Source organism: Leucoraja erinacea, chromosome 32 (assembly GCF_028641065.1).
Source record: "Leucoraja erinacea ecotype New England chromosome 32, Leri_hhj_1, whole genome shotgun sequence".
NCBI lineage: Eukaryota > Metazoa > Chordata > Chondrichthyes > Rajiformes > Rajidae > Leucoraja > Leucoraja erinaceus.
Genome location: NC_073408.1, coordinates 11198231 through 11221002, shown reverse-complemented (window position 1 = coordinate 11221002; position 22772 = coordinate 11198231). Strand labels below are relative to the sequence as shown.

The 22772-nt window shown below is 47.8% G+C and overlaps 1 protein-coding gene across 1 annotated transcript; it reads right to left on the bottom strand.

Moving 5' to 3' along the window:
• Positions 1-563: 563 nt before the first annotated feature.
• LOC129712377 (myelin protein zero-like protein 3) lies at positions 564-16372 on the bottom strand. Its single transcript, XM_055660748.1, has 6 exons — positions 16174-16372; positions 15332-15489; positions 7131-7341; positions 6073-6226; positions 4488-4554; positions 564-3253 (listed from the first exon to the last, which is right to left on the bottom strand). The coding sequence occupies exons 1-6, from the start codon at positions 16259-16261 to the stop codon at positions 3191-3193; spliced, it is 741 nt and encodes a 246-aa protein (XP_055516723.1). The 5' UTR covers positions 16262-16372; the 3' UTR covers positions 564-3190.
• Positions 16373-22772: the final 6400 nt, after the last annotated feature.

Genomic DNA, 22772 nt, shown 5'->3' with positions numbered 1-22772 from the left:
TTCGATGCTCTTTGTTGATTTTTAGTCTATAGTTAAATGTTGTTTAGTTAGTATTATGTGGAGGGGGGAAACTTTTTTTAGCTCTTTCCTCGATGGAGATGCAACTTTTTCCTTACCGTATCTCCGTTTGCACTGCGGCCGAACATGGTGGAGCTGGCGGCCTCTTGCTGGGGAACGTCCTCGGAAGCTCCAACTGCGGACTTTAACATCATGGAGCTCGCGGTCCCTGGTTAGAGACCGACTTCGGGAGCTCCAACCACGGGAGCTTCTACCGCCCCGATCACGGGGGCTTCGATCGCGGGCTGCAGGAGCTTCAATCGCCCTGACTGCAGATGGTTCAACTCCCCCAACCCCGGGAGAAAAAGGAGGAAGGAAGATAATGCTTTATTGCATTCCATCCCAATGAGGAATGTGGAGGAGCCACTGTGGTGGATGTTTATGTTAAATGTTTATGTGGTTGCGTGTTTGCTGATTTCTTGCTGTGACTGTTTGGCAAATCAAAGTCTTCCTATGATTTACACACTTGTTTTGTTTTCATACTTGGCTGATAAAATAAATTACAATTATATTTAAGTTACATTTTATTTCATTTACAAGGACCATTATAAAACCCAACTGCATGGAAATAAATACAAATATCATAATTTTCAGCATAATATCCAGACTAACGACAGATAATAGCTGCTGGTTAAATACAAAGCATAAAATTGCACGTAACACTCAGCAGATCAGGCAGCATGCTAGAGAGGGGAATGGAGTTAATGTTTCAAGTTGACCTTTCGTGAAAATGAACAAAAATGAGAAATGCTTGTCTGTGACTGAGTTTAGGGTAGGGAGTGAGGGGGGAAGGAGAGGGAGGAATGAACAGAAAGATATGACTGTGATTGAGGGAGCAGCAGGAGAGTTTCGAGATACAGCATTGAGACAGGCATTTCAGCCCACCGAGTCCAAACCGACCGATCCATACACTATCCTGCCCTAGTTTCAACCTGAAACATTAACTATTTCTCCCCCCCACACACACACACACTATGCTGCTCAACCTGCTCAACTCCAGGGATTGGTTGCTGTTTTTACGGACGTCAAATTTTCCATAAATTGCAGAATGCACAAAATCCCCTGATATTTCAGCCATATTTCTGCAGTATTGCAATGAGTGGCATCAAAAGCACACAAGGCGGACAGGACTGAACAATTACTAGAGGTGGTGAAAGAGAGGAAATTAGTTCTGCTATACAGAAATGTACATATGTTGGACTTTTGAGTTTAATCATATTATGGAGCTCGTTTGTTTGTGCGTTTTTGCACAAGTCAGGTGATGGGACGACCTGTATTGTGAAGGTCAAGGTGAACTTGAGGAACAGCACTTGATCTTTGCCCTCTTCCGAAGTTACCATGGAGACCAACAACTTCAGGTAATAATGCTGCAGTCGACATTTACACAAAGCTTAGCTTCTTCTTTTAGCGACTGCAACCCCTAACCCACTCATCATTGCTCATGTATTGCTGTTGCCTGGGGTGATACGTGTGTATCTATAAAACGGATGCCAACTCCCCCATTAAACACTGAGCTCCTGGATCACTATGAAGATAGACACAAAACGCTGGAGTAACTCAGTGGGTCAGGCAGCATCTCTGGAGAGAAGGAATAGGTGGCGTTTCAGGTCAGAACCCTTCTCCAAACTAAAAGATAAGGAAGGCCAGAACAAAACAGGGCCGGCAAGAGATGACCTCAGGAAGGGTGGAGTCTGAAGAAGGGTCCCTACGTGAAACATCACCTATCCGTGTTCTCCAGAGATGAATTACTCTGGCACTTTGTGTCCTTTTTAAACAGATTTCGGAGAAATTCATATCATGTCCCTCCGCTAATGTTCTAGACCTTTCCACAGACAAGACTCCAATAATCCTACAGCTTAATTGTTGAGAAACTCTGAGGGTTTGGCATCTGACTCACTCATTAGTCTAGAACTGGGTCCAGGGAACAGGAATGGTGTGGGCCAAAGCCAGGGTGTGGGGTCAGGAACACAAGGGGCTGGGAATGTGGGTAGGTTTGTTGTGGGGGACCAGAGTGTATGTACACTTCCTGTTCCCTTTAAACTGACAGGATTCGCGGAAACAATTGTTTCACCATTGTGTGACATGCACAAATAGTGAACTAAATGCGGGACTGCATATTAAAAGAATAACATCCAATAATCTGGGGGAAAAAAACCTAAATCCAGAATCACCAAAGTCCCCAGGCTGCCTGATTATCGGATTTCTAGCGCAAAGTGCAAAGCTTTGGCAAGGTCACAAATCACGTATAGGCCCATCCATGGGCTTGAGTACCAAGGGCAGGTCACCAGGGAGAACATGGTGAAATGAGTTGATACCATAGGCATATATGAAGGAGGACCCTGACCTGAACCATCACCTATCCATGTTCCAGGGATGCTGTTGCCTGACCCACTGGGTTCCTCCAACACTTTGTGTCTCTTTGTTTGTAAACTAGCGTTTCTGGAACGAGCTGTCGGAGGAGGTGGTTGATGCAGGTGCTATAGCAACATTTAAAAAACATTTGGGCAAGTACATGGATAGGACAAGTTTAGAGGGGTATGGACCCAATGCAGGCAGGTGGGTGTAAGTGTAGATGGGACACATTGGTTGATGTGGGCAGGTTGGGTTAAAAGGGCCTGTTTCCGTGCTGCAAGACTATCTGCAGGTCCCTTGTTTCTACAAAGAGGGTACGGCACAGCACCAGGCCCTTCAGCCCATAATGTCCATGCCAAACATGATGGCATCCTCCGCCTAGATGTGATCCACAGCACTCTCTCTATTCTCTGCATATCCATGTGCCTATCTGAAAGATATGTAGTTGCAGAAGATCAGCCATGTCTGACTGAATGTCAGAGTAGGCCTCGTACATATAGATATAATGGATCTGCTCCGTATTCACATATACGTTTCTGTGGTTTAAAAACTGGATATAGAGCTAACCAGTGTAAAATCTCACTGTAGAATTAGCACCCCCTCAATTTAAAAATATACATATTTATTCATCCTTTTTACCAGAGCAAGCACGAGAGAGAAGATAGGATGTCACGCGACCCACCCCCACCCTACTCATGCATTAGCTGGAGCGGTGACAGAAAGATGATTCCCTCCCTGACACTGATCAGGGGACACCCATTGAGACAAGGACCACCTCAGGCTATGTAACCGACTCTGACGTGGGGTAAAAATGATGGAAATCCTCATCTTCCTCGTCGGAATCCTGGAAAAAAAGAAACCACAAGAACAATAAAACTACTATCTGTCTCAGTAGAGGCCCTTGGACTACCTTTGACCGGACTTTACATGGCTTTATCCTGCACTAAGCTTTCCCGTAACATGTAACCGTACATTGTGAATGGCTTGAATGTAACCATGTACAAGCTTTTCCACTGTACCTCGCTACACATGACAATAAATGAAATGAAATTAAATTAAATCATCTGGAAAATTGCCAGTGAAAGGTGCTGGTACACCCACCGCAGGTATGAAATAGGGTGATACAAGGCTTGCTCTATCTACCCTGCTCCAGCAAACAATCCCCGAGCAGTGTAGGACACAGGTTGGCCACAGGGTGGCAGAGTGGTTCGGCAGATGGTATCACCACCCGTCAATGTGGAGTTTGCACGTTCTACCCATCACCGCGAGTGTCTTCCCTCCCGGGGCCCTGGCTCCACATCCCAAAACTGGCCACTCTAAATTACCACTGGTTTAGGGAGGTAGTAGGAAAATCAGAGTGTGATGAATAGGATGCCAAGAAATCGATGGAGACATGGAATTGCTCTCAACACAACAGTGATGCAATGGGCTGAATGGCCTTCAACAAAGGACTATATATCTGATCCAGTCAACCCTCTCTTTACCAACACTCTTGAAACTATGCTTTGAATACTAATAATGCACAGGGCTCCTCACAGTTCATACATTAACCTGCCATCACAGGCCCGGACTCACTACAGCTAAAGAAATGTGGGATTGCAGTCTTGCCCTAGACTGTGTTGGTGTAGGCGATGATACAGCCAAGCTTGCCGCTACACCACATGGCTTCCATGCCCTTCCCTGCACATATCCGTGATGTTGGTGTGATGGGTTACAAGTTGCCATTGGATTGTGCTTGGATGCAGCGTTCCTTCATCTCTGCTCTTTGCCGTTCTCACCACAAACTTGTGCTGACTCCGTAGCATAGAATTCAGCTACTGAGCAATGTTGGGCACAGGTTGACCACGGGGCAGTCCGAGGAACATCCGATGCACCAACCATGCCCTCTCTCCCATCTCCCCCGCACTTCCCCAGCCAGTTACCTTCCTGCCTCCTTTTTACCTCCCCTCGCCCCCTTCTCTCTAATCTCACCCTTGACCCCTGCCCCCTCTCAGGGGCAATCCCGAATGGGAGGTGGGGGTTGGAGGAGGGAGGGTGGGGGTGGGGTTGATTTCTGGACGGTTCGTGCTGGCACCCACCTGCAAACACGCAACGCATCGCCTGCAACAACCGCTCCTCAAATCATCAACAGAGGCATCACCGTCTCTGTACAGGAAGAGAGTTTCAGTCAGGGTTAGTAATTCGTAGCAAGAGCAAAATTAATTTCCTCAAAGTAATAAACGTAATATTTAAGGAAGAAAAGTAGCGTTGGCATTGACCAAAGAGTAAATGAACCCCCTGTACACCTACCAAGCACCAGGGGCAGAAGGGGTTTGGGTGCAAAGGAGTTTGGCAAGGAGGGTTGGGCGTGTTCATGTGGAGGTATCTGGAAAGGGAATGGTGTTTGGGAAGGGGAAGGAATGTCAGGACAGTGGGATTTGCTGCTATCTCCATGTCCAACCAGGACATCTTCACCACTATCCTCTCCCCTGCACACAGGGTGTCCAAAGATGAGAATAGTAGGTGTGAAGTGCAGCCAGAAGGCAAGGAGTAACCCCTTCAGATATTGGAACAGGGGCCGCAACCTCACACACTCCATGTATACATGGAACACAGACTCATCCAGCCAGCAAAAGAGGCAGGCGGCTGGCGAGTGTGTGGACCGGGATAGAAAGTTTGCATGGGACTCCTTTGTGTAGTACCCTCCACCCCAGATCCCCGAGACAGTGCAGTGTAGTGCAGTGTAGGGCAGTGTAGGGCAGTGTAGTGCTGTGCAGTGTAGTGTAGTGCAGTGTAGTGTAGTGCAGTGTAGTGTAGTGCAGTGCAATGTAGTGCAGTACAGTACAATGTAGTGTAGTGTAGTACAGTGTAGTGCAGTGTTGTGTAGTGAGTTGCAGTGTAGTGTAGTGTAGTACAGTGCAATGTAGTGTAGTGTAGTGCAGTGTAGTGTAGTGCAGTGTAATGCAGTGTAATGCAGTGTAATGCAGTGTAATGCAGTGTAGTGTAGTGTAGTGTAGTGTAGTGTAGTGTAGGGCAGTGTAGTGTAGTGTAGTTCAGTACAGTGTAGTGTAGTGCAGTGTAGTACAGTGTAGTGTAGTGTAATGCTGTGCAGTGTAGTGTAGTACAGTGCAGTGTAGTGTAGTGTAGTGTAGTGTAGTGTAGTGTAGTGTAGTGTAGGGCAGTGTAGGGCAGTTTAATGCAGTGTAGTGTGGTACAGTGTGCAGTGTAGTGTAGTGTAGTACAGTGTAGTGTAGTACAGTGCAGTGTAGTGTAGTGTAGTGTAGTGTAGTGTAGTGTAGTGTAGTACAGTGTAGGGCAGTGTAGTGTAGTACAGTGTAGTGCAGTACAGTGCAGTGTAATGCAGTGGAGTGTAGTGTAATGCAGTGGAGTGTAGTATAATGCAGTGTAGTGTAGTGCAGTGTAGTGCAGTGTAGTGCAGTACAGTGCAGTGTAATGCAGTGGAGTGTAGTGTAATGCAGTGTAGTGTAGTATAATGCAGTGTAGTGTAGTGTAGGGCAGTGTAGGGCAGTGTAGGGCAGTTTAATGCAGTGTATGACCTGATTTGTTACAGCAACTTGCTGGTCAGAAAGTGCTCTGGGCTTTGGAAGGGAAGTTGCCGGTTTGCTCAATAACGGCAAACAGCCGGTTCTCGACACCAAGCCCCGGTGCCGTTTCTGTACCTACCCTTCCAACACCTCAATCGGTGACTTGCTGCCGTTAGATCCGCAGATATCAAATCTCTTGGCGGTCCGCACCAGGAGCAGGGTGACCACCAGCAGAGTGGGGACGACCACCAACAGCATCAGCACCACCACCACACTCAGTCGGAACGGGATCTCTGTGCAGAGAGAAGCAAGGCTGAAGTTACACTGAACACACTGCGCAGAAACAGGCCATTCAGCCCAAACGGAAAGTGTACACCTCCTATCATTCCTTCTATGGTGCGCAGCGGTAGAGTTGCTGCCATACAGCGCCAGAGACCCGGGTTCAATCCTAACTACGGGTGCTGTATGTACTGAGTTTGTACATTCTCCATGTAACCTGCGTGGGTTTTCTCCAGGTGCTCTGGTTTCCTCCAACACTACAAAGACCTACAGGTTGATAGGTTAATTGGCATCGGCAAAATTGTAAATTGTCCCCAGTGTGTGTAGGATAGTGACAATGTGCGGGGATTGCTGGTCAGTACGGACCCGGTGGGCTGAAGGGCCACTTCCCACGCTGTTTCTCTAAAGTAAACTAAACTACTAAGTCACAGGTTTTCAGTTTTTTTATTCTTTTTCTCCTCGTGTACTTTTTGATTTCATTTTGAAACTATTTTCCTTAACATGCATCCTCTGTTATTGAAGGTAGACACAAAATGCCGGAGTAACTCAGCGGGACAGGCAGCATCTCTGGAGAGAAGGAATGGGTGACGTTTTGGGTTGAGACCCTTCTTCAGACTGATGTTGGTGAGCTACACTCCCCGTCTGAAGAAGGGCCCCGACCTGATACATCACCTATCCATGTTCTCCAGGGATGCTGCCTGATCTGCTGAGTTACCCCAGTACATTGTGTTTCTTTTATAAAGTTTTTTTCCCACTTCCCAGCTCAATTTATTAATAAGTTGATTTACGGCAGCGGACTAAAAAGACCCGTGTTCGATCTGGTGTTGCTGCCCGTACGGAGTTTGTAGGGATCATACCCTCAACATTTAACAAGCAGCTACAAAATGTTTCCCCTCCCACTCCCTCCGAGTTGCTCACCTCTCTTGATGACGGTGAGTACAGTAGTCGGCACAAAACTGCTGAGATCCGGCGGGTTCTGGACCACACAACTGAACGTCCCATTGTCGACCAGTGTCAGATTCTTCACGACGATGGAAGCATTGCCGTTCATAACATTCCCGTTCCACAGGACTCGATCCTTCAATGGGCCTTGTGCGGCAGGGAACACCGCGGAGTGGTAGTACAGGATCTGTGGAGGGAGAGAGTGGCAACGTGACGAAGGTTCAGTTCAACCCACCACCGCCGAGCCACAGAGCAATCGTCTCCCATGATGGTGATGCCACCGCTGGCTGCCTACAGCATTCCAGTGCCGACCTTGGGCAACCAGGTGCGGCACGATGGCACAGCTGGTAAAGCTGCGGCCTCACAGCGCCAGAGATACGGGTCCAATAGTGACCTCCCATCACAAACGCAGTGGCGAAGGGTCATGGCCGAAAATGGCACCTATCCATGTGTATTGAGTTACTCCAACACTGAGATGTCAATCGAAGATAGACATAAAAGGCCTGAGTAACTCAGCGGGTCAGACAGCATCTCTGAGAAACATCACCTAGTCCTTTTCTCCAGAGATGCTGTCTGACTCGCTGAGTTACTCCAGTCTTTTATGCCTATCTTTGGTTTAAACCAGCACCTGCAGTTCGTTCCTTAAGACCTAGAGGTTAACGTTGTGAACTCAGAACCTTGCACTCCGAACTGCAATAGAAAATACCACCACTGGGTGGCGCATGTGCCACACGGGAGAAATGCACTGCCACTGTCTCCAGTTCATTGAACATTAACCCAATGCTCCACGCAATGATGAGGGAGACAGCTCTCTAGAGCAGTGGCAATGTATGGCAGGGCAGTGCATTACAGGAGAGGACAGAGCAGGGCAGTCATTGACGGACAAGAATGCTCGACTGAAAAACATAGTGCACCTCAACAAATAGGGCCCCTGCTCAGTTTTTTTTTAATCTACAAAATTGCATGGTATCACCAAATATTAAAAAATAAATAAGAAGGGGCACAAATCAGGAATATTGATCGGGATGAACCTGTTTAAGAACGTGATTTTGATGGTTACAGCAAACTTGAAACAATGTAACAGATGGGGTCCTCAATTGATTAAAAGAGCTAATTGCAAATTATTTTGAGATGAAGTCACAATTAATTGCAATCTAAAACTAGCTGTTAAATAATAATGGATTGCTGATATGTTGATGGCTTCACAATGGGACACGGGTTGCAGGGTTCAACTATTTGACAGAAAACTCGAGTCTCAGCACATACTCATCCCTGTTGGCATATGATACCTTCTCAATCAGCATTATGTAGGAGAGGTCCATGAATGGTGTGGGTGGGCTTCATGTCCTTTCCCCATTCCCATCGGATGGGTTCTGTTCTGCCATTGAGTGCAAGTTTCATTTGATTGGCGCCAAGCAGGCGAGGTGAATGGATGAACCTCATAGGAAGCCACTCGTGAATGGATGTGTGGGATCTGGGTGCTGATGGAGGGACGAGGAGGGTAAGGATTGTCCCAGGACAAATGTTATCCTGGAATGGATCCTTAGAAGGTGCACCTTTAAAAATTATTCTAACAAAAAAATGTATCAAGTATCCACATTAATCATGATTAAGCACTTAAGTAAGGGTGGCTCGGTGGCGCAATGGGTAGAGTTGCTGCCTTACAGTGTCAGAGACCCAGTTTCTATCCTGACTACGGGTGCTGTCTGTATGGAGTTTGTACACGCTCCCCGTGCGTGACTTGCGTGGGTTTCTCCGGATGCTTCAGTTTCCTCCCGCACTCCACAGATGTACACGTTTGTAGGCCAATGGGCTTGGTAAAATTGTAAATTGTCCCTAGTGTGTGCAGTGTGGTGTGCTAGTGTGTGAAGATCGCTGGTTTGTGTGGACTCGTTGGGCCGAAGGGCCTGTTTCCGTGCTGTATCTCTAAACTAAACAAGTGGAATAAAAAGCCACTCATAGAACAGTACAGCACAGGGCAGGCACTTCGGTCCACAATGTCTGCCCAGCATGATGCCCAGACTAAATCTTATGCATGCACACAATCCACATCTCTCCAGTCCTTGCTCTATCCAAAAGTCTTTTAATGCCACTATCATTTCTGCCGCCACTACCAGCACATACCAGGCACTCACCAGCCTCTGTGTAAAGAAACTGGCCTTGCACATCTCCTTTGTAATTTCCTCCTTTCACTTTAAAGCTACACCCTCTAGCACCGTATTATTTATTTACATCCCGGGAAAAGGTTCAGTTTATAAAATCATTTTATAAAATGTATTTATTTATAAAATGATGCGAGGCTTTAATAGGGGAAACAAACAGAACAGCAGCATAGTTACTCCAGCATTTTGTGTCTATATTCGGTGTAAACCAGCATCTGCAGTTCCTTCTTAAACAAACAGAACCTTTCTCCCAGGATGGAAAAGTCAAATACTAGAGTGCGTAGCTGTAAGGTGCGAGGGGGAAAGTCTAAAGGAGACATGGGGGGAAAATCTTTTACACAGAGGGTGGCGAGTGTCTGGAACGCACTGTTGAGGCAGATATGATAGCAGCATTTAGGAGACTTTTGGATAGATGTATAGATAAGCAGGGAATGGAGGGATATACGGAGATTATATAAGAGGTGTTATTAGTATCATGTTCGGCACAGATATTGTGGGCTGTTCCTGTGCTGCACTCCTCTATGTTCTACGGCTGTCTATCCTAGCTATTCCTCAGTATATGCAGAACTGATAATGTGGGAGGAATTAATGCTGACTAATGTATGAGTATATGTGGGCATAGACTTGGTTGGCCACAAGAATCTGTATCTGTGCTGTATGACTCTAGGAGACAGTAAGGAGTTGATCAGAGGTAAAGGAAATTTACAAAATGAGGATGAGAAAAAGCAAGAATGCACTGGGACAATTGATTGAAAGTTTTAAACAGGGACAGTGAACAAGATAGGGAGTGAAGCATGGGTTTGGACACATGGGTTTGGCTCGAGTAACCTGTGTTTTCACAGCCAAAGAGCAAAGGGGGAGGGTGTGGAGAATGTTGGTGAGAGTTGTTATTCAAGCCAGGAGATGGGACGGAAGGTAATTTCGTACGGGTCACGGGTTAATGCATTTCATTGTCTCTGTACTGTACACTGTTTAAAATTGAATCTGAATCTGAATCACTGGATGGTTTACATTGGGGGTTCTGAGGGAGGGAGAAATATCGGAGAGAATGATGGAAGTTTTTCCATAATTTCTGTGTGAAGGAGAGCAACATGCATGGGTGAACTGGAATGTGAGCATCCTCTGCCAATTCCCAGTTCCCAAAGGATGGGTAAGAGGAAAAACCAGGAAGTTACTATGACCCTGTCAATTCCTCTCAGCAGTTTTGAAACTGCTGGCCTCGAATACAAGATGAAATTGTGAGATTGAAATCAAGAGCTGAAATGGTGAGATTCTGTGAATAGTACGCTGATGTTTGCTCGTTCAGACAAGTTTTCACACAGATCCACTAACAAGAAACTGATGGGTGGTAGTCCCCTGCTCTGTGATGCTGGCACAAAACAACCAGGAAGCTAGCTGTGCCCTCAGTTGTGAACTAACTTCACTGTGGCTGGGATGAAGGGATATTAAACAAGAACAAACCAGCCTTTATTTGGAAACAAAGAACTGCAGATGCTGGTTAATGCCCAAATGGGCGCAAAGTGCTGGAGTAACTCAGGTCAGGCAGTATCTCTGGAGAAAAAGGATGGGTGGAATTATAAGAAACAAAATATTAAAATAAAATGTATTTGCGTTATCCATGAGTTATCACATGAGCATTTCTCAAAATCTCTTCACTGTCATGGGGCATCACTGCTCCTGTATATGCCCCCCACCCCCCCTTGCACACAGACACTACACCCCACTACTGTACTGGGGTCAAGGAAAGAGCATTCTTGTCGCTGTCCTGTTTCCACCAATCTTTCCACCACCATGTACAAGAAGCACAAGAAGCACAAGACACCATTGTATGCAGATGCCTAGAAGTGTGTTCAGCTCTGGCTGTACAATGTCTAATCTTGTGATGTGGACTCTATAAGAGGAGCACTGTGTACTTTGATACAGAGTGGAAACAGGCCCTTCGGCCCACTGAGTCCGTGCTGACCAGCGATCACCCCATACACGAACACTATCATACACACTAGGAACAATTTTACAATTTACAGTGTGGGAGGAAACCGGAGCACCTGGAGAAAACCCACGCGGTCACAGGGAGAACGTGCAAACTCCGTACAGACAGCGCCCTTTATCAGGATCGAACCTGGGTTTCTGGCACCTTAAAGCAGCAATTAAGGCAGGACAGGGGCATAACTCTACTGCTGTGCCACCCCAACGATGTACCGCACCAGTTGTTTGGTGTTTGACCAGCGGGCAGCTGATCCTTCAGCATCCAGTGTTAGCAAACAAATAACCATGCTGTTATAAACTGATGAGGCTGTAAAACAATCTGCTTGTAAAGTGGAGTGTTTTACAGCTCCTCAACACAAGGCGGTTTTGATTGTAATAGGATTGTAAATCCTCTGTCAGCTCATGAAGTTTGGGAATGAGCTGGACTGGAGAGCCAGTTACCAGGGCCCCACTCAATAGCCCTGTAGAGCAGAGGCAAGCACGACAGAGGGTGATCAGGGGGCATTTGTTGGAGGGGCCGTGCGGAGGGACTGTAGGACTCCAGAGAGACAGCACTGAGGAGCAGCACGATCATCAGAGGGCAACCTGGCAGTCTGGAGCATGGAGGGGTAGTGTCCAGGGAATTGAAGAATTCTGGAGAGGCGTGAATATGCAGGAATGGAAGGACATGGATCGTGTGTAGGGAGAGGTGTCACACAGCATGGGGGCCAACTCGCCCACAGTGACCAAGATGCCTTGTCCATGCTAGTCCCTATTTGCTCATGTTTGGCCCAATAGTCAGACAGTACAGAAAGAGACAGGTGATTAGTTTGACGACTTCATGTTTGGAACGGACATGAAGGGCTGAAGGGCCTGTTCCTACGCTGGACGCAGCATTGTCCATTGGATAGCACCGCCAGAGGGATGGCACTGACGGCCCCTCTATCGGTGTTGCCCCTCCCACAGTGTTGCTCTCCCTGTCCACGCCCCTTCCAATGGCCCAGGGTCAGTCTGCTGGACTATCGCAGGAACCTCAATGAAGGAGCAGTGCTTTGCCCCTTGAACAGGCACTGCAATGTTGAAGAAGCAGTACTTAGAGAGACCGTCCCACGCAGCTCCTCGGAGTGTAGTACCCTCTCGCTTCCAATTCCAACAAGCCCAATTATCAAATGGCACAATGATGTCCCTCTAGTTCTCTAGGGGCGCTGCATTGGCAGCAGCCTCTACCTACAGCCTGTCTGTCATTTCTATCTTTTTTTAAATTTTCAGTTAGTCCAAAGTCTGTTTTAGGGGGAAACCTTTACTTTTCTATGTGGGGGAGGGGGGCAGGGTAAGGGGGAAACCGTCTCCCAGTCTCTTCCTGGCAGGGACGCGACTATTTCTCCGAGTCGCGTCCTCGCCCCCCACCTCGCGGCCAACCAGCTGGATCGGAGCGGCCTTTCCTGCTGGGGACCGGGAACCAGACCGGGGCTGCTACAGCGGCGGCGCAGCGCTGGAGTCACCGCGGAGCGGGCGATGCCTACCTGGGTCGCCGTTTGGAGCTCCGGAGCGTTGGGCCGCTGCTCCAACATCGTGGAGCTCTGGTGCGGAGAGCTTCCAACGCGGGCGGCGCTGAACATCGTGGAGTCCTGGGGCTCCTTGCAGAGGGTCTACAGCGGCAGTCTCCACCCGGCGTGGCCTGCGGACTTTGGAAGCTGCCGACTCCGGTAGGAGGGGGCCGACTCTGGTGTCCACGCCAATGAGGACGTCCCGCAGCCCCGACATCGGACTTGTATCACCCCGGCGAGCAGTCCTGGACATCGGGCCGCCCGTAGCTGCAACTGTGGAGGGCTTGGGGAGGCCCTGACCACGAGGAACAGTGGAGGAAGAGACTGACTTTGGTGCCTTCCCACACAGTGGGAAACTGTGATTCTGCTGTGTGGGGATGTTTTATGTCAAATTCTATAGTGTGTTGTGTTCTTTATTTTTATTGTATGGCTGTATGGGAATTTCATTTCACTGTGCCATCTGGCACATGTGACAATTAAATGAATCTTGAATGTTGTGTCAGAAGGTCCTGGATACGAGCCAGAGCTCAAGCCTTTACTCCGTGAAAACAGCGAGTCTCTGCTGCATCCCACTGCCATCAGCCTCTCTCCTCCTCAATTATCAAACAGTTATCTGCCATAGGTACACAGCCCGAGGGCTGGGGGATGGGAGGAGACAGCCCGAGGGCTGAGGAAGGGGAGGAGACAGCAAGGGCTAACAAAATTGGGAGAATTCGATGTTCATGCCCGCAGGATGCAGACTCCCCAAGCGAAATATGAGGTGCTGTTCCTCCAATTTCCAGTGTTGCTCACTCTGGCAATGGAGGAGACCCAGGACAGAGAGGTCGGATTGGGAATGGGAGGGGGAGTTGAAGTGCTGAGCCACCGGGAGGTCAGGTAGGTTCTTGTGGACCGAGCGGAGGTGTTCGGCGAAACGATCGCCCAACCTCCGCTTAGTCTCACCGATGTAGACCAGCTGACATCTAGAGCAGCGGATGCAGTAGATGAGGTTGGAGGAGATACAGGTGAACCTCTGTCGCACCTGGAACGACTGCTTGGGTCCTTGAATGGAGTCGAGGGGGGAGGTGAAGGGACAGGTGTTGCATTTCTTGCGGTTGAAGAAGTTATCTTCCATATATGGCAGCACTATTTGTTGAGACAAGAGATAAACGGGAAAAAAACATCACTCCTTCATCAACGCAGATGTGACGTCAGTGTGGAGAGGGGCAGACCGAGCAAGTCTGCGGCTCACTGTCTCCAAGCTGGGCAGAGGAAGCTTCTGATAAAGACCACCATCAACGTGGTCATACAACAACTGGCCTCAGGAAGGAAGGAAGGAGCCAATTACACAAAAGGAAGAGCAATCAAACAAACACTAACAAAAAAACATCAAAGGATGGAGCTTAATGCCAAATACCACAGCCAGCTGGTGACACACACACACAAAAAATCACACAGTGGATGAGATGCAGAATGCAGCGACTCAGCAGATTAGCATTATTAACGATGAATTTGCATTTATATAGTCTCGCACAGGTTGTGCTGAATTGCTTCACCACTGATGAAAAGCTTTGCCATTGTAACAGCAGCCTCTTGCGGTTCGAAAAGACTTGAAATCATATATCATAGAATAGTAATGGCACAGGACGAAGCCAATTTGCCCAGTGTCCGTTGCAGATCTCAATGCGAGTTCATTACTTCCCCTCCCCCCAACTCCCCCACTGTCCTTTCTCTGCAGGTTTACGACATTATGTTCGCCATGTGTTATATCCAATTCCCTCTCAAAAGCCACAACAGAACCTGCTTCACATCACACTCTTTGGGAACGTTCAGTAGATCCAGAGCACTTTTCTGGATAAAGTTCTGGGTTCTCAGTGCCTTACATGAGAATGTTAGAATTAGACACATGCTCAACATGGGAGACATGTTGCAAATAATTACCACACATTCATCACATTTCTTACTGGAAGATGGTGAAATATAGACATTTCTTCAAAAGACCTCAAAGATACAATCAAACACATTAGGAGCAAACATCCCAGTGTTTCAGGTTACGTTAATACATTCTCAAAAAAAAGGTAGCATTGTTGTTAACTAAGGAAATGAGGGGAACCTCATTGAAACTTACTGACTAGTGAAAGGCCTGGGTAGACTGAATGTGGAGAGGATGATTTCACTCGTGAGAGAAACTAGGACCAGAGGCCATAGCCTCAGAATAAAAGGACGCACCTTTAGAACGGAGATGAAGAGGAATTTCTTTAGTCAGAGGGCGGTGAATATGTGGAATTCATCGCCACAGACAGCAGTGGAGGCCAAGTCGATGGATATTTTGAAGGTGGAGATTGACAGATTCTTGATTGATAGTGGTGTTAGGGGCTATGGGGAGAAGGCAGGAGAATGGGATTGAGAGGCAAAGATAGATCAGCCTTGATTGAATGCAGGAGTGGACTTGATGGGGCTGAATGGCCTAATTCTGCTCCTAGAATTTATGAGCATATGAAATATAATCAACCTTGATACTCACACCATGTTTTGATCCGCTTTTTGCTGGCCGGAAAGACCAGTCCACTGTCAGACGCTGTGTGATGGGAGAGGAGGATCTGAACTTACAACTCAGTTGTATATCTTCTCCAATGAAACCTTGAACAGTTGGTTTCAAAGAAACTTCAATAGTAGCAGAACCTGTTTGGAGAGGGACACAGGATTCGTCACCAAGATAAAGATTCAACTATAGGGGGGGTGGGGAAGAGTGAGGAGGTGGTGGGGGAGTGAGGGGGGGAAGGGGTGGGGGTGAGGGGAAGGGGGGGGGAGTGAGTGAGGGGTGGGGGAGTGAGGAGGGGGTTGGGGAGTGAGGAGGTGGTGGGGGTGAGAGGAAGGGAGGGGGGGGGAGTGTGAGTGGGGCTGTGGGGGAGTGAAGGGGGGGGGGGGGAGGGAGGGAGGGTGGGGGAGTGAGGGGTGGGGGAGTGAGGAGGGGGTGGGGGGAGTGAGGGGGGGTGGGGGTGGGGAAGTGAGTGAGAGGAATGAGGAGGGGGGAGTGAGTGGGGGTGTGGGGAGTGAGGGGGGTGGGGGGGTGGGGGGCTAGTGAGTGAGGGGGGGGGGGGAGGAGGGGGGGTGGGGTGGGCTATAGGAGACGAGGAGGGGTGGAGGGTGTTGGGCGTGAGGGGGGGGGGGGTCGGAAGAAGAGGAACATTTCAGGTCTGTGCCTTGAGACTGAATCAAAGGAACTGAAACGAAATCAAGGCCGGAATCGAGGGGAATAATGCCCGAGACCAACTGAACCCGCAGCGACTTGGGGGCCACCGGACACCCGGGGAATGTTTGCTCCAAGTTGGGCTGCGGGGCCGCGGCCGCCCGGACCGGACTCACCGGGAAGTAACAGCAGCGGGAAGAGCCACAGGGCCGGGAATCGGTGCGGGCTCCGACCGGGCTCCAGATTCCCCTGTCTCGGGCTCATTCCCACCCTGAACCAGAGAGATCTTTGCCTTGAACGACGCGACTCCAGGTGAGTGCGGAAGCAGAGAGTCGGAAGCAGGTGAGCGGGGAGGAGGAGGAGACTCGGGCCCGACCTACAACAGGCCAGCTCGTTCCCTCGGGAGAGAAGGCAGGAGCGAGAGATAGACCAGCCGTGATTAAATGGCGGAGTAGACTTGATGGGCCGAATGGCCTAACTCTACTCCTATCACTTATGACCCCACCCCCTAAACAAACTCTCCAAAAACCTCCACCAGCAGCTCCTGAAAGTGCAGTGGCTTCCCTTCCCTCTCCACTGTTCCCAAACTCCTACTCCCAAGGTAGATAGAGACACGCTGGCCAGCACTGCTCCCTCAAGCCCCAAGTTAGTGACCCCAGCTGTGCCGAACCACTTCCCACTCTGGATAGCAGACAGGGCTGTTCACTGTGGCCCTATCCTCCTGCACAGCAAGGTCCCACAAACATTATAATGATGAAACCAATGTATATTTTGATGAGATTTTGCAACACTTGTCCCTTTACCTTCCCCCCCTCGACTCCATTCAAGGACCCAAGCAGTCGTTCCAGGTGCGACAGAGGTTCACCTGCATCTCCTCCAACCTTATCTATTGCATCCGCTGCTCTAGATGTCAGCTGATGTACATCGGTGAGACCCAGCGGAGGCTTGGCGATCGTTTCGCCGAACACCTCCGCTCGGTCCGCAATAACCAACCTGACCTCCCGGTGGCTCAGCACTTCAACTCCCCCTCCCATTCCGTATCCGACCTCTCTGTCCTGGGTCTCCTCCATGGCCAGAGTGAGCAACACCGGAAATTGGAGGAACAGCACCTCATAGTCCGCTTGGGAAGTCTGCATCCTTGGGGCATGAACATTGAATTCTCCCATTTTGTTAGCCCTTGCTGTCTCCTCCTCTTCCTCAGCCCTTGGGCTATCTCCTCCCATCACTCAGCCCTGGGGTTCCTCCTCCTCCTTTTTCCTTTCTTCTCCTCACCCCCCCCACACCCCATCAGTCTGAAGAAGGGTTTCGGCCCGAAACGTTGCCTATTTCCTTCGCTCCATAGATGCTGCTGCACCCGCTGAGTTTCTCCAGCTTTTTTGTGTACCTTATATTTTGATGATGTTGATTGGGGGAATCAGCATGGAGGACATGCTGCTTTTACTTCACAACACAGTAAGGTGTTTTACTTTAAGATAGAGACAAAAAGCTGAAGTAACTCAGCAGGACAGGCAGATTCTCTGGAGAGAAGGAATGGGTGACTTTTCTGTTTGAGAACATTCTTCAGACTGGTTAGTTATTAGGGAACCGAGAGATGTAGTTGATGATGTAGAGAGATAAAGAACAATGAATAAAATATATGCAAAAAAGTCACAATGATAAAGGAAACAGGCCATTGTTATTAGCTGTTTGAAGGGTGAAATCAATAAGCTAGTGCAACTTGGGTGGGGGAGGGATAGAGAGAGAGAAAGAGAGAGGGAATGTCCAAGGCTACCTGAAGTGAGAGAAATCAGTATTTATACTACTGGGCTGTAAGCTGCCCAAGCAAAATATGAGATGATGTTTGCGTTTAGCCTCACTCTGACAATGGATGAGCACCTGACCCGCTGAGTTACTCCAGCACTTTGTGTCTATCTTGGTATAAACCAGCATCTGCAGTTCATCATTTCTACACAGCTGGCACTCTTTGACCTTTCCAATCACTGTGAGGCATTAATCAATTAATGTAAAGAAAACATAAAATATTAATGGAAGCATGTAAAAGGATTCAGGGAGAGAACAGAAGTGCATTCAGCGAAGTTAACACAAATAGAGGCAATTGTGGTCTGAATGACTTCCTCTTGGCTTGAACGTTTCAGGATGGAACACTAAACCTTGCAGATTGTGAGACCAATTACTTTAGACACTGGATCAGTCAACAAATTTCACATTTTTTCGGGCTTCAATCAATCAATATGTGGAATGGGTATATTAGTTACAAGGAGATGTGGGGGAAACAAGGATTGTTTTCTCTGGAACACCGGAAATTCAGGGGGGACCTTATAGAAATATATGCAATTATGACAGGCATAGATAGATATAGGGTAGTCAGAATTATTATTTTTTTTTGCAGGGTGGAATTGTCAAAGACGAGAGGGTATAATAGCTTTTAAGGTGCAAGGGCTAAAATCTAAAGGAGATGTTCGGGGCAATATTTTTTACACAGAGGATAGCAGGTTTCTGGAACGCATTGTCAGGAGTGGTGGTGGAGGCATGTACAATAGTGGCATTCAAGAGGCTTTTAAATAAGCACATAGATATGCAGGGAATGGAGGGATATGGATCAGGTGCAGGCAGATTAGTTTATCATGGCATCATGTTCAGCATGGATATTGTGGGTCGAAGGGCCTGTGCTGTTCTAAGTTCTATGCTAGTAAATTATCTGAGCTTCACTTGTATCCTGTACCATAGAAACATAGAAAATAGGTGCAGAAGGAGGCCATTCGGCCCTTCGAGCCAGCACCGCCATTCATTGCGATCATGGCTGATCGTCCCCAATCAATAACCCGTGCCTGCCTTCTCCCCATATCCCTTGATTCCACTAGCCCCTAGAGCTCTATCTAACTCTCTCTTAAATCCATCCAGTGATCCTTTCCAGACAAGCAATGTGCAGTTTAGTTTAGAGATGCATCGCAGAAACGGGCCCTTCTGGCCACCGAGTCCGCGCTGACCAACGATCCCCACACACCAACACTATCCTACACACACTAGGGACAATTTACAATGTTACGGAAGCCAAGTAACCTACAAACCTGCACGTCTTTGGATTGTGGGAGGAAACTGGAGCTCCTGGAGAAAACCCGCGGGAGTACGTACAAACTCCGTACAGACGGCACCAGTCGTCAGGATCGAACCCGGGTCTCTGGCGCTGCAAGGCAGCAACTCTGCCGTGCCACCCTTTGACTGATCCACTTCACAAATTAATAAAACATCACAGGGCGGCACTCAGTAGACATTTTATTTATCACTAGTGCCATATTGTGATTTTAATCTCTTTTGATCTTTTCCTTGTGGAGTTAGGCAGTGCCATAGACTCTGTAGTTCCCAGATGTCGACCCTGATATGCACTAAAGAAAATGAATAACAAAATTGGGAGGACTCCATCAATCAGCTATCACAGCGGCATTTCCTGTCATTGCACAATTACATGTCGTCACATCGGATCAGAGAGCTATTCACGGAAACACAAAATACTGACAGATTAAAAATTCAGATTTACAGACTGGAAACTGTGTGGAAAGATTTGAATAGTATGTAATATTTATCAAATAATAGACATTGGAGGTGAGTTACAGGCTATCATCTAATGAAAAGGTTTAGAAGGGCTGAGGATTGAGGATGGGGATTGAGGGTGGTTTATCCAGAAATGAGTCACAGAGGGAATATCTAATTGTAAGAGATAGTCTGGGGGGGGAGGGGAGGGAAATAGTGTACAAGAAATGAAAAGCAACAAAAAAGTTAACTATGGAATTTGCTTGGCATCAAATCAAACTTATGAGGAGTAATTCTATAGAGAGTGGTCTGGTTTAATGCTCATCCAGAATTCTGCCCTTCATCCATCTGCTAATCTGACCTTTATTGGTGATGTGTTTGCCATCAACTCCTTCACCGGACTACTCTTCAGCAGTCCCCCAGAGCCAAGGGTAACTTGCTTCCACTCCAGTGTGTGGGTCCTGAGGTGACTGACAAGGCCTTTATGGGAACCACAAGCTCTTCCATGGATGGGGCAGAAGGTGCCTGATCAGGCAGGCAGGCCGACGGGCCGGTGGGTGGGGAGTTTTGGAGTTGGTTTGCTCGTGGATCCTGTGGGCTCCTACTGCATGGGTTTGACATTCACATTAACACCCCAGATGCTCCCTCTCCACTATGGTTGGTTTTGGGGCAAAATCCCAAGGAGTCAGAGGAGACGTGAAAAGTCCTGGCCGCCCTTTTAGAGCAAGTACGTGGAGGCTGTGGGGAGCGTGCAGATGTTTAAACATAGAAAATAGGTGCAGGAGGAAGCCATTCGGCCCTTCGAGCCTGCACCGCCATTCAATATGATCATGTCTGATCATCCAACTCAGGATCCTGTACCTGCCTTCTCTCCATACCCCCTGAGGAGATCAACTATGTCAGACGCGTATTCACCAGTGATGGCCTCAGACCGGACCCATCCAAGACCACTGCCATCAACAAGATGCCAGCTCCCACTGACGTTAAGACTTTAGAGATTCCTGGGAATGATGCCCAGAGTAGAGGCTATTAGCTGCAACGTGAGGTTGGACAAACTTGGACTGGTATATCTGCAACGCCAGAGGTTAAGTGGAGACCTGATCGAAGATATATAAAGTTATGGAAGCCAATGATAGGATGGATAGTCACAACTTTGTTCCCAGGGTAGAAATATCAGACTAGAGGGCATAGGTCAGAAGGCCAAAGTTCAAAGGAGATGAGCGGGGCAAGTTTATCTATGGAGGGGGTAGTGATGCCTAGAACTTGCTGCCAGGGGTGGTGGTGGAGGCAGATACAATAGTGGTGTTTAAGAGAGACAATGGATCAGCTGTGATCGTATCTAATGGCAAAGCAAGCAGGAAAACTCAAAAAGCCGTACACTCTGCTCCTGTTTCTATGCTTCATCTCCTTTACACATTCTCATCTTAAAGCTAGGCCCTCTATGATATTTCCACCCTGGGAAAAATCGCTCTGTCTATCCTATCTATATCTCTCATGGTTCTGTTTGTGGAGGCAGCGTTGATGGGGTCAGCCTAGTGCTTTGAGGTGTCTGCTGCAAGTTCTCAAGTTCTAGGAGCAGAATTAGGCCACTGGGCCCATCAGGTCTACTCCGCCATTCAATCATGGCCGATCTGTCTTTCCCTCTCAACCTCATTCTCCCCATAACACCCTTACTACTCAAGATTCTGTCAATCTCCGCCTTATAAATATCCATTGACTAGATCCATCCCCCGGATGGCTGTAGCAATGAACCTACAGCAGTCCTGGTATCAAGAATACAGGAGGCAGGGATTACTTTATTAGAGGACCAATGAATATTATACTTTTCATAAAAAGTGAATTCTTCAGAAGCCTCTATGTTTCTTCCATTTGGCCTCAAGATCCAGGTAGTTGAGATCTGTAAACTTGTAGAAAGCGGGACTGATCAGATCTGCCACCTCCCTAAATGGCTCTATTTATCCTCCGCTACCAGAATTCTTCCCTGGGTTGATTCTAAAACTACTTCTTACCCAGGCCCTGTGGGAAATTCTTCACAATGCGAAGATAATTTGAAGGAAAACACCCGGACTTCCATCTATTCTATCCACGTACTGAAATTTGGAACTGTAATGTGTATTATAACTGTAATTTTTAATATTTGTAATTTAAAAAAAAATATTTAATATAATCTTTAAACTTCTGCCTAAAAATACTACCTATTCATCCTTCACCATTTTGCCTTTATAGATATGTATATAGCGCCGCAGAATTGTGCACCTATCCCCCCCCTCCCCCTTTTGTTTTGTTTTCTGCTTCTTGTTTTTTGTACTAAATTATATGTATGCACTGAGTACGAGCTGCTTTTAATCTCATTGTACATGTATAGTGACAATAAATGGCATATCTATCTAAAACTCCATGGGAGTTTCTATTCTAATCCCATTGGCAGATTGTTGTAAAAGTTTGCGTATGGGGAGTAGAAAATGCCTTGTGGGAACGTAAATCACGACTGCCCAATGACTGGCGCGCTGCATATATTTAATCTTCCAGAAATATGATACCTACTTTGTGAAACAGCAAAGCAGTAAAAACAACATTGTTAGGGTGGAGCTGAGTTGTCGGGTCACTATTTGGAAAATGCTGCTGATGTATAATGGATTAGGCCAGCTTGGTAGGTCTTTAGTTTAGTTTAGAGATACAGCGCGGAAACAGGCCCTTCGGCCCACCGAGACCGCACCGACCAGCGATCCCTTCACATGAACACTATCCTCTACACACACACACACACACACACACACACACACACACACACACACACACACACACACACACAATTTACACATACACCAAGCCACATTAACCTACACAATGTGTACGACTACACACACACACACACACACACCACACACACACACACACGACCAATTTACACAACACCAAAGAAGATCTAGTGTGGGAGGAAACCGAAGATCTCGGAAAAATCAGATTCAGATTCAGATTCAATTTTAATTGTCATTGTCAGTGTACAGTACAGAGACAACGAAATGCATTGTACAGTACAGTACTCTGTACAGTACAGAGACAACGAAATCCCACACGGTCACGGGGAGAATGTACAAACTCGGTACAGACAGTACCTGTAGTCGGGATTGAACCAGGGTCTCCGGTGCTGCAAGCGCTGTAAGGCAGCAACTCTACCGCTGCGCCACTTTGACCGTCCGTCTAGGGATCTTCCTGCACTGGACCGTACCTTAGACTGCCCCTATAC

Excerpts from the sequence above, each read along its gene's own strand:
- LOC129712377 (XM_055660748.1), bottom strand. The coding sequence starts at position 16,261 with ATGAGCCCGAGACAGGGGAATCTGGAGCCCGGTCGGAGCCCGCACCGA. Across the intron at positions 15,490-16,173 it reads CCCGCTGCTGTTACTTCCCG|GTTCTGCTACTATTGAAGTT; the intron begins GTGAGTCCGGTC and ends CTCTCCAAACAG. Across the intron at positions 3,254-4,487 it reads GATGCGTTGCGTGTTTGCAG|GATTCCGACGAGGAAGATGA; the intron begins GTGGGTGCCAGC and ends CTTTTTTTCCAG.